General features: G+C 43.6%; 1 protein-coding gene across 2 annotated transcripts in view; it reads right to left on the bottom strand.

Annotated features, from left to right (window-relative positions):
* Positions 1–12,252, bottom strand: part of CYP7B1 (cytochrome P450 family 7 subfamily B member 1) — a 125,352-nt gene extending 113,100 nt beyond the window's left edge. Inside the window, exon 1 of one of the 2 annotated variants that reach the window (XM_086886902.1) lies at positions 12,036–12,252. In XM_086886902.1, the coding sequence (XP_086743028.1) occupies positions 12,036–12,133 (98 nt within the window). In that variant the 5' untranslated portion in view covers positions 12,134–12,252. The remainder of the gene's footprint in view (positions 1–12,035) is intronic. The other variant, XM_086886898.1, reaches the window with a different exon arrangement.
* Positions 12,253–12,759: the final 507 nt, after the last annotated feature.

Genomic DNA, 12,759 nt, shown 5'->3' with positions numbered 1-12,759 from the left:
TGATATTTGCCACAAAAAGTAAAAGGAAGGATCGGACACAGCAGGGCTGAAATGCAGCTATAAATGATCACTGCACTTGGGACTAAATAGGATACCAGAGGTACAAACAGTCACATGTGGTGACAGCAGGGATTTTGTCACCCAGAGCCTTGGATCCTGACCACTAACAAAAGCTGTGGGGATGAAAATGCCCTGCCCCTGTGGGAATCCTAGGGCAGCCTTCAGAATCCACCACCACCATAGTACACATGGGGATTTCCATCTTCCAGTCACCTCCAGTGCTGCAGTCTTTCACTGAGAACTGAGCCAGGTGCACACTCTTCAGAACAATGACCAAGGGATAGAAACCATATCTCTGCAGGACATTTCCAACACCACCAATTACCTACAAAGTTGCAACTATATGCACATACGGAAAGGTTTTTTCACATGGTCTAATAACAGAAACTATCTGATGTTCCAAATCAGCACACTTGTGATAAAAACAATTAAAAGAAAAATCTTCATGGGCTTTCATTTTGATGAAACCAACTGTATCACTACAGTTTAAACAGCTTTACACCTCACATTTCTACTGAGTACAGTGTATTTGAGAACAGTGCATCTGGAACTGCTGCAACACAATTTGGAGGCATGAGATAACACATATGCCCGACTCCTAAACAATGGTCTCAGAGATATTATTAATAACAAAATATGCTGAAATAGTGTGCAAAACAAAAGAAACAAGATTTCTTTTGTGTCTAAGCAAAAGAATGGTTCATCTGGTCCCATTTGAATTATCTCTGGATTTCACAGTCTTCATTAAAAGAACTAGCTGATATTCTTCCCAAAACAATGAAGCAAGCATGCAATGCAGAGACTACTGAGCAGCAGCAGGCAGTGCACAAAAACTGGTCCACCCAAACATTCTTGGCAGTGGAGAAGAAAGAATAAAAAGCAAGTTGCTTCAGTCCACACTAAATTGCCATTGAGCCACAAGCAAAGACGTGTCAGACAAGCTTTCCCACACCTTTAAGCGGGTATTTATTTCCAACAGCAGCGTTTAATACTTTGAACAGGAGATGAACTTGTTTGTTTGTACTGGAGAACATCTCAGAATATTTTTCATAACTTTTGCTTAAATGTTTTTCATGTTTAAAAGGATATATACATCCACTAATCACAGTGAACCGACCACCTTTTCTAAAAGTGAAAAGAGAATGGTAAGAACATCCCTCAAAGTAAAAAAAAAACAAAAAGCAAAGGCAGGACATCCTTCCATGCACAGTTGTGTTCAAACACAATTTAATATAGCTAATGCAGGAGAGTTGCAAAGGACTAGACTATGTGGGAAGTAAGACTGGATGGGTCACAATAACTGTGCTTTATTAGACTTGGGTTTCTAAGAGAGAAACACAAAGCATTCCTTCTGGAAAGGAGATCACGAAGGCAGGAAACCTGAACTTTCTTCTGAGCCCAACAGATCTCAGCATTGTCTTATTTTAGCTGCTTACCACTGAACAGACACAGCCCGCACAGTTTTATTTTAAAGTCTTCATAACAACAGGTTTTTAAGGCTCTAAATTTATTATAGCTGATGTGGTTCTATGTGAGGAAGTCCAAAGGTTGTTAACAAAGTTCCTTCACTCTTAACGTGGTAATACCAAGAAGGATCTAGCAGTGTTTTCACTACATAAGATGCAAGAAACGAAACAGCTTATAGAAGAAAAAATAATTCTGACTCATTCACATATGCAACATTTCTTTGAAGCTTGATTATAATTTTTGTATCTTAAAGCAGCAATGCCAGAAAACTGAGCTGTCTGTTCAACCACAAAACCAGACACTGCGTAAGCAGCTGTTTCCCAAGCCACTGAACACTGACATACAGGGAGAACCTCTCCAGTCCCGCTGTGAACAATTCTGTGTCGTGCCTTAACAGTGACAGATAATTTAACCTGGCTTTAAAGGATATTACGTGCAAGCTGCTGGGACACAAACTTCAAGATTCCCTCATCTGGTCCTCAGAAGGAGCCGAGGCTCTGACCCTGGCTTGTTGTCCTTGTTCCAGGACCTAGAAACAAATCACCATCAGTCACGGATACTGTGATGGCAACTGTCACTGAGAGGCCTAGACATCTTTTGTGTAGTCATGCACTCTGGGCTCCATTTCATCAGCAGATAAATGAATCTAAGTCCTACTGCTGTTCAGTCAGAATCTTTCAGGCATGTACTTAAGGTTAAAAAGAGCACCGCATACAAGCCAGCTCTCACAGTACTTTCATTTTTCCTCCAAAATACCAATTCAGGGGGTTCATCATGTTTTACAATTGGTTCTTGGATGACTCCTGAACTGAGAGACATTTTCATTTCTTGTACAGCTACACAGCTGCTACTTTTTAAACAGGAATCGCAGATGAACGTTGCAGCGCGGGCTCTGGCAACATGCCTCACCCTCAGCTGTAGGTCTAGGAAATTTGCTATTTAAGCAAAACACTTATGCTGAAACTAACCTAGTCATCTTAAAACCTTTTAAAAACATAAAAAACCCTGCTCCAACAAAATAATAGAAGTTTTAGAGAGGGATATGGAGGAAAAACATAATGCACTGGAAACAATTTACAAATACTGGTACCTACCAAACCAAACCAAAAGTAAATCTTCCATGGACATTCTTCTGTCTTAATGAAGTATAAGTCTGAGTTGAGTAAGTAGTGCAGATCAGTTCCTGAACAACTGAAGGAAAAAATTATACCTTGTCATCAATCCACTCTTGGAGCTATTTTCAGAGAAGTTTCCCAAACGTAACTACCAAAGCTTCTCATGCTGAAAAACCAGCTGGAGAGAATTAGCATGGCTATGATCTATCTCAAACCAGAAGTTCTGAAGACAAGCTACTGTAACCTGAAAAAACATACCAGCACTGAAGAAGAAAATACAGAGCAGTATTTTCCAGCTAGGGATGCAATAACCAAACACTACTGTAGCATCAGGTGAGAGCACCAGCAATGGAAGTCACTCAAATTCTCTCTGAGGAGATACTAGCCATTGTCCTTCTTTCCTAAACATACTGCTTTTGTTAACCTGATTAAATGGGAGTTTCTAAAAAGGTATTTTGGTTTTCCTTGAGGCTATACTAGAAAGCTGGAGAAGCCTTCAGAGATTACAGCAGCACACTGTGACAAAGGGTCAGACCCACCCTTTTGCTGGCATGCATACAAAGGGAAAGAGTACAAAAAGACTGAAAAACTGACTTCTTCATCAGTTCTGTCCACTGTGTTTTAACAGTAGTAGTTTTCTCATGTTAAGGAATATATGGGTTCCTTTTCGTTTTGTTTTTTGGGTTTTTTAAATAAACAGAGCTGCCAGAGCTAATAATTGCAAAACTTCTGCATTCTCACACCATGCTGAAATGAGACTGTAATTTTTTTCTAAATACTTCATCACTTCAAAAAGTAATGAAATATGCCAATTTTCTATGATCATTTTTTCAACATATCATTGAAAAAATTCTAATTTTGTTCAAACCATTTTAGACAAGGCAAGTTACATAAAAATTTATTATGACCACTCAGGAGAAATCTGGGGAATCATGAGAAGCAAGACAAAGGGGTAAGGAAACAACAGGCTGCCAAGCAGTTTGCTGATTTTTTTTGGGAGTCACCATAAATGAGACAACCACCACACTTCGCAGTGCTGCACTCTGCTTTAGCCATCAGAAGCACATTGACTCATACAAGAGCTCAAAGGGTGCAGAGTAAGGCTGTCAGCAAGGAAAATGAGTAGTGACAAACACTCACAGGCTCTCTGACAGATCCTTGGGCTGCCATGGGCCAGGAAGGAGACACTTCTTCAACCGCCCCCTGTGTGGACATGAGTCTACAAAGAGCAGCGTTGGAGTCCAGGTTTTCACTGCAGGGTCAGAAAGGGGCAGCTGGATGGTGGAGAGGGTACTCCTATAGCATCCTATTTTTGCCTCATTTTACTCATCTGTTCTTTCTTCATGTGCCTCCACAGGCATGAGCAGGCCACTCTGCCAGGACTCCATACACATTCTCCAAAATCAACAGGAACGCATCCATTGCATTCAGCTAGAACCTCCTACCACTAGGCCTACAGTATGAGAGAGCATTATTTTTTTAAGAGAACTGGAATAATGCTTAGGAAACTACAAGATTAAATCATGAGAAGCACAACCATAGCATTTTTGTGCTGATTTGAATTACGAATAGAAAGTACGAGCAGTTAAGAGGAAACAAGATATGTTCTATACAAGAGCCAAGATTTTTTTTCCTGACATGTGCCAAACAAGGAGAAGAAACAGAAGAATCTGGCACCATTAAAAACAGTTTGTGGAGAAAGGGACTGAATATCTACAGCCAAGATCCATGTGGTTTGTAAAGAGGAAACTTTTGTTTTATGGGACTCTCAGTCAGCCAAAATTCTCCCAGACGGCATGCAAATGGATATTAGCCTAAAATCCTACATGCTTCTTGTAAAAGGATCAGTAAATGATGGGCAAAGAAAAAGAACACTACTGAAGTTTGAAATCAGAATTCAAAATCTGCCTCATGGTTGAAAAAGTTCGTTTACCAGACAGCTATAATGTCATACATATATGGTAAATGTCTTGGAAAGAAAAAGCAGCAAGTTAAAGCACAAAACTAGAAGTCAGGAAAATGTGTTCCAAGTCTGGCTCCACTACCAAGGAGATCTATAAAACTTGGATAAAAGAGAAAAAGACTGCCAACTTAACAGTGAGATTTTCCTTAACTTCATATAGTGTATTAACATTGCACGTATGCTGTTTCTTTTAGCTTCTGTATTTCCCCCATTCTCTGGCATTTCGATGCTCTAAGTTAAGTAATTGACTAGATGAAGTGCTAAGAACAGTTATATTACTTTATCAAAACAAGCCCTTCCCAACTTCTTAATCAAAATACGTGACTGAAAAAAAAACCAAAAACCAAACCCAAACAATTTTATATGGGACCATTATTCTCATAATTGAGCAAAACACTAAAGTGGATGGCACAATCCAACAACTTCGCTAACTACTGCAGAAATACAGTACCTAAAATTGTATTTCAGCATATAGGAGTAAGGGCTGGACAGGCAACAGTTCCTCAGCACATGTTGAGCAGTTATACCATGGAAGAATTATTTACAGCATCTCTGACAACTCTCTGAGTGCCCAGTGAAGCATTTGTCTGTGTTACCTGTAAATCAAGAGACCACACTGACCTCCAATTTACAGTAATGGAACTGAGGAGGACTCCACAAGCAAGACTGCAAGCTTGAGACTTAGTGAAGTCCCTGCATCCCAGCGAAGTTACTCCTTCCTGGGGGAGCTAAGATCCAGGTAGCTTTGTGAGTCAAGACTCCAGGAAGTCCTGCAGTTGTCTGATGATGCAGCTCTCTAGTTACCTCACCAATTATTAAACACATTGGGGGCCAAATTTTGCCATCATGCTTAAAGGAGTGGTTCATGGCTCATGTCAGGGGACACTAGGATTAAGATTTGCTCCTTTATGTCTTCCTTCAAATCAGTCTTTATTTGTAATGTTTCAGCTAAGATTTTCCAACCAACTTGCTTTCCTCCTCTAAATATAGTGGTAAGCATGAATGTAATTTTTGAAGCACTGTACATTCACTTGGGTTGTCCTCATTCATACCTTTGGGACTATCAGCTTGGAAGAGCAGCAGAAGGGTTAATTGTTCAGAACTTTCTGTAAACTCTGTGCATTTGTGTAAAGTGCTCTAGATGGACACTTCATGCTTCATGTTGCACTGGAATAATAAAAAGAGCGGAAAGCAATTCCCTTTAATTCTCACCCTTTAATTTTATTTGCTCCAAAGAATAAAGAACAGAAGAAAGCAAAATCAATAATTCCAAGGGGAGGAAAAAAAAGTATAGGCCTTTTCCACAAAAAATATGGGAAGGAAAAAACACCATGAAAGTATAAACTATTGTATTTTAGTCAGAAACCAGAAGCTAGCAGCTCTTGTTCCCACTAAAAATATCTCCACCTCTCACATATATACGTTTACCGGGATGGCATCTACTGATGAGTTCTGGATGCTGATCAAGACCAGACCAGGTATAAACTATAAAGCTGAACAACCCCCAACAAAGTAGGTCAAGAAAACTGGGAGGGAAGGGAAACTGTTGCTAGGTGGCAGTGTACCTTAAGCAAAGAATTCTCTAAGTCAGGGATTATTGGGAAGGTTCATATCTTCTTAAAGAGGTCTCATCTTTAGAGTCATCTTCAAAGTACTTGTAGGAAGTGGAACTCAAAATGTGCACGACACACAGGCTACAAATCAGACAGATGAGAAGCAGCACAAAAAAGAAAATAAAAATAAAACCCTGCCTTGAAACACACAACTGTGCGAGACCCATGATGTAATGGCTCTCCAGGTCTATTAGAGCCGTAAGAAAAACCAACAGCCTGGAAATGGAGACTTGTACACCTTGAGAAGGTTATGGTTTTGCTGACTTAATTTTATTCTACCTCGAGCTCTGACCAGTGGAAGCAAGCAAAGAAATAAGCTTCCACCACATCTTGGCACAGCAGTGAACAGTTGACAGAAAACCCAAGTGTGATGGTGAGAAAGAAAGGTTTCCTAAGGCTACTTAAGAAACAGAACTGTTACTTTTCTGCCTGAAACAGTTTCAGTCTTCAGTCCTTTTCAGAGTGGAGTAAGAGCGGACAATGACAGTAAACAAAAGGAGGTCATGAAAACACGTGCACTCCCTAGAGGTCCAATCAAAAGAATGCCAAAAAAGGCCTCTGAAGAAGGCCAAGGTAAGAAGGAAGAGGCCAGATTTTCCTGGTATCCTTCTATCTGTCCTTCCTGATGTTCCCTCCAACTGAAAACTACCTTAACATATTGCCTAAATTAGCAGAAGTGGTAAAAAAGACAGGCTGATGACATCTTGTGAACTACAATTCGCTTGGTAAGAGAGCTGTTAGCAAGCTCACAGCTTGTCACAGAGAAGGATAAGATGTTCTTGAAGGCAAAGACAAAATCTATATTCTTTTCAACAATATCTGTCTGGGTTCAAGAGAGCAATTTTGGGGAAAAGTATCTTAGATTAACATAATTGTATAGATCAGAGGTACTTTAAAATATAGAATAAAAGGGAAAAATGAAAGGCAGTTTGCCTCAACAAGGCTTTAAATCCATAACTCAGGTCACAGCAAAATTCTTTCTGAGAAATGTATCATGCAATTCTTCTTATGTTGACTTCAATCTACTGACTTAAACTTACTGTTTAAGTTTGGAGGTTTGTTAACACCATGTTCTGATGCATTAGGAACTGGTCAGAAATAATATATTAGAAGATGCACGTCCCATCTAATGCAGCACGGAAATTCCTATACTGCTGTGAAGTAAAACCCACAACATGTGCCACATAGCAAAATGTTCCTCACAAGCAATCATGACTGTGAAGACCATTCCTAATAATTAAAATACTAACCCTGAAAACCTACAGAATCATGGAATGGTTTGGGTTAGAAGGGACCTTAAGGATCATCATGTTCCAAATCCCTGCATTGAGCTGGGCCCCCTTCCACTAGACCAGGTGGTTTAAAGCCCTACCCAACCTGGACTGAAACACTTTCAGGGATGGGGCAGCCACAGCTTCTCTGGAAAACCTCTCTGAGGGTATCTCATCACCCTCACCATAAAGAATTTCTTCCTATTAATGTAATGAAAATCTACCTTCTTTCATTTTAAAGCAATAGAATTGCAGAGGAAATAATTTTTACAAACCCTGTCATTGATGCAGCTCACAGCACATGTGTGTTAGCTTTCCAAGCAGTTACAAACCTCTGATGAGGAACTTTTTTCCAGATTTGGTCTGTATTTATTTTATCTGAAAAACCTTGGGATGCAAACCTTAGGAGAAGGACTCAATTTCAATAGATAAATAGGAACATAGCAATCTTTGTTCCACTTCTCTCCACTGTTCTCTTCCCCTAAGGCAGTGGTTCTAATCTGTGGTCAGCCTGAGCCTCCTCTTCCTAGTAATGTGCAGTATCTACTCCTCAAGGAGGGAGTCAGAGAATACCCCAGCCTTTTCCACAAATTGTTGGTTACAATCTGTGACCATTTTCAGTCATGGAAATGCAATGAACACTAGCAGCCAAAAATAGGCATCAATTTGAACAAGAAAAAGTGGAATAGTACTACACCTATGGGAGTTAGCAGGAGACAGCCCCTAGAGATCTCAAGGGCCCTTCCCTGACTTGGGCAGCATCACTGCTAGAAGAACAATGGGAGTTAGCTTCACCTGACATCTCACCTCCTGCTCCATCAGACTGTGTACAGCTAGTGGAAAACCAGCTTGAAAACACCAAAAGAAAACTACATAAAGCTGGGGCTGAGGTAAGACATTTTATGAAGGCCAAAGAGAATAATCTGTACAGTCTCCAGGCTAAGAAATCACTGGCTTCTGCCACAGCAGAAATACTTTTGTGTGGCAGCAAAAAGGAAGTGCTCTCTGGAGAAAATATTCCCCAGCAAACAGCCTAGATAGGTTTTTCTTCACTAACCAGTAAGAGGGAGATCTCTCTTAGTATGCAGAAGGCACTGAGACTCATTTGACATTGAGTTTAACTCAAATGAGTTTCTTCTGTGATTACAGAAACTTTTGTTCTGTTTCTTCACCATCTGTGATACAAAACCTGGCAAAGACTCCAATTAGTTTCCTTTGTGTTATTACTGCCACAAGCACTCAAATTATAAGCATTTATACAAAAGGAAACTCTTCTTCCTTTCTACCCTATCTATGAGAAAACTGGTGCTAAACTCACCCTCAAATCTTGTAATGCCAGGTTACATCAACTGAATTACAGAAAAAGGCAACAGCAGATTAAGTCAATACAACACCTTTTCTGACAAAATTTTAAGTCAATGCAACACCTTTTCTCTTCCAGTAATAAGCACCTCAGCCTGAGAGGAAACAGAGGGGAAGCACCCTATACCAAAAAAGGTGAAATCCTGTAACATCTGCTTAAAGAGCATTAGTGATGGATTTAGGAAGTTCTCTTCTCCAGGATATGGAAACCCTCATTATGCTCCTAGATGTGTAACTCTCAAGACCCACAAAGGTGGTTGTGCTTCACCTCAGTCACAAAGGACAGAGGCATCACCCAGCAAAACAAACATACAGAACTCTGAAGTGCAAGTTAGTGGTGTTTATTTACTTACTTAAGCTCTTCATTTACTTTTCATTCACATTTATTTACACACACTTGCCTACTGTACTGATCTCGATGGAATCCATGCAGGGCTGTGGTTATGATGTCAAACTTGATCATTCTTGTACCAAGTTTATCTTGGTACCCTAAACACAACAATCCCTTAAATAGGGTTTGCACACAGCTACAAGCATACCAACATTAAGGCAACATACTAACTTACGTAAGAGCACACTCATGCTTGAAGTACCAATATTTCTTCTTGCACAGGCAAGCTCCACGTTGTACTCTGTCGAAATGGGTATGATCCATGACCAGGAACATAGCCTTGACTTTGGCATTTATTTATGGAGTAATTTGCCAACACTCCCTATGTCAACAGGTACCCAAATGTTTACAGTGGACTCCTGAGGGAGGGTAGGGGGTAACCTACCTGCTGCAGGGTTTGTTAGATTCAGATAGAAGAAAGGGGAAAGAAGAAATACAACAAGTGGAGGCCACACGGGATGGATAAACTAATAAGGGTGTGATAAGCAAGATCACAGACTTGAACCAAAATGTGAGAAGCATGAACTAACTTCTAACCCCATGTTTTTAATCCACAGCACCCTTAGAATGGCTTTTCTTCCCACAGATCAGAAATGGCTGTTGAACATCAGCAGGCTGCTGCTGGGCATCTCTACAGACCATGCATAATTTCTTTTATTACTTTATGCTAAAAGAAAAAAATTAATTGCACATTTTACTGGAGCAGGATAGTATCTCAACACCAGCAACTTGTGCTGAGGGGTGTACCACACAGAGGTTGATGGGTTTTACCATTTGTCATTTGCAGTTGCTTGCTCTCTAGGGCTTTGTACAGTTCTTTGAGAAACAGCACAGGCTTTCAAGTAGTTAATTAATCAAACAGCAGTTTGGTTTTTGGGACAAGACAGTACACCCTCTTGTGAGGTCCTCTGTATAACATCATTCTGCTGTGACACAAACATCCAAACCATTTTGCTGCAGACTCTAAAGAGTGCACTTGAAAAACTCTACAGCCATAAGTGGTATAAAAATAATTCAAAATGAGTTCTTTAATCCTTTTTCCCTACCACTCACATCTGGCTGAAAACTTTACAAGCAACAGCTTTGCCTGTTTCCATTTTCAAAAATTCTGTCTTTTACAATTGTACTAGAATTTAAACTAATGACAGGCATTTTATAATATGGCTGAGGCACTATAATACTTTCTAGACTTCAAAAGACACCCAATCCCATTTGCCTTCCTGTTCCCCTTTAGTTTTCTGTGCTGATGTTCTTTATGGAGCTAGACTGGCAGCAAACTAAATCTGTCAAAAAATAAATAGTTTTTATGTGTTTAACTCCCAGAATAAGCTCAGAGAAGGTCAGATAAAAGCAACATGGATGATGATGATGAGGAGAAGGAGTGACCTGTCGAGCAGCAGCAGCTGTCCATTTCATAAACTGAGCTGAATCATGAAGCAGCATTGCTGTCTAGTCTGTCAAGCAGTTTGTGTTGTGGGATGACCTTGCTCAAACACTGGGATGGATGGGATGGATGCCTCACCTAAGGAACGGATTGGGCTCTATAAGTCAAGTCACATGTAATAATGGTTTCAAACCCGACACCATGGAAATAACCCATCTCTGTTTACAGATGCCTTCTGGGATCAAAACATGAATTTTCACTGTTTTTCAATTGATTCTATGCGTGGTCCCAAAGTTAGGGACTAACTTGGTCTAAAGCAATTGGTCTAAAAATTACCAAACTGCGTTTCTAACTTTTTTTAGAATCTAGAAGGGCAATTTTCTTTTTGCATTTGCTTGTCTACATCTTCCAAAATAACTTACAATTATTAGAAGTAACAGTTTACTACTCAGAATTACATCTATTATTTTCTATGCATCTTATTTTATGAATTAAAAATAAGCAAACAATCCAGTGAATACTGATCCCTCCCCTTCTTCACTCCTCCTCCGTCAGCCTTTACACACATTTATTCATCAGCTGCAGAAGAGACACTGAAGAGCATCAAGTATTGGCTTCACGTGGCCAAGCATTTCACTTCAACAAGCGAAAAACACCTGGGAAAATGTCAGCATACAAAATAACAGGCATTCAGACAGCATCGTTCCAGGCAGTACTTCTTTTTCCCTCAAAAAAAACCCCCTCCAAGTTCCTCTTGAAATGTCGAGAACACGTGTGTACCTTCTTTGAGTTTACAGACTGTACACTTGAAAGCAACCAAAGGGAACAGAGTGAGAAACACTAACAGATGTCACTGGAATGGCCACGACCCGAGCTACCCGGCACAAAGAGAAGGGCAGCGAGGGCCGGTGTCGCAACCCCGCCGGCTGCAGGTGGGGCAGGCGCACCTCGGGCTCGGCGGGACGGCTGCCGCGGGCCGCCCCGGCTCTCTCCTGCTCAGCTCCTCGGCAAACCTCGGCGTCGCCTGCGCTCACACCCGCCGAGCTGCGCGGGGATGCGCTACTCCCTTCGGAGCACGGCACGGCTCGCACGCACCCCGGGGAGGCGAGACCACAATCCCACGTGCCGCCAGCCTCCCCCGCCCGCCTCAGGAGAGGCGCCGCCGCCGCCGCCCCCCGCCGCTCCTCCCCGGCTCTCCCCGGGCCCCGCGCCGGCCCCGGCCGCGGCGGAGGCCGCATCCCCGGGGCCGCCATCCCGCGGGGGCCGCCGCCCCCGGCCCGGCGGGCGCTGATAGGGCGGCCCGGCGCGGAGGGGCGGGCGGAGAGCAGCGCGGCCAATGCGCGGCTCGGCAGCCCCGCTGCCCCGGCCCGGCCGTGCAGGAATGCGGCGGCCGCCCCCCGCCCCGGTACCTTCTCCTCCTGCAGAGCACGCACACGGCCCAGAGCAGCAGGGCGGCGGCGGCGGCCGCCCCGCCGTAGGTGCCGAGCGGCAGCGTGTCGGGGCCCATGCTGGCGGCGCTCGCCGCGGCGGCTGCCGGTGCCTCGCCGCCGCCGCCGGGGAGGAAAGTTTCGCCCGTCCTCCCGCTCCCGGCAGGAGAGGCGCCCGGCCGGCCGTCCCTCCCCGCCCACCCCGAACCCAGGGGGCTGGGTTTGGCTTGCTCGGAGCCGGACTTGGCGAGCGGGCCCGGTGCGACCCGGCCGGCTCCTCCCCGGGGAGCGCCCGGCGCGGGGAGGGTCGCGCCCGCCCGCCCCCGCGGCTTCCCGGCGGAGGGGGAGCCCCGGCCCTCGGCTCGCCGGGAAAGGCCTCCGATGCGGCGGGAAGGTGCCGGGACGGAGACCCGGGAACGATGGGGGGGAATCTCAGTGCTCCCCGCCCTTCAGTCCCTTTCAGCCGTCACGGCGCCCCGGGAGGGTCTCGGTGCCCCGCAGACCTGGCCTCGGGTGGCGGAGCGGCCGTGCCGTGTCCCCGGTGCGAACGGTGCCAGACGGACAGGTAGCTCTGGCAGCCCTTTGACCTCCGCTGGGTTGTATTTTGACACAGACACCCGGTATGTGTCCCCTTAGAAAGCAAGGCAACATCCCACAGCTTCATAAAACTTAATCTGAGGTATGATAAATGAACTACAAATAGCGA

This window comes from Cyanistes caeruleus, chromosome 1 (genome assembly GCF_971803275.1).
Source record: "Cyanistes caeruleus chromosome 1, bCyaCae1.hap1.1, whole genome shotgun sequence".
Lineage (NCBI taxonomy): Eukaryota > Metazoa > Chordata > Aves > Passeriformes > Paridae > Cyanistes > Cyanistes caeruleus.
This window is presented reverse-complemented; position numbering and strand designations above follow the sequence as displayed.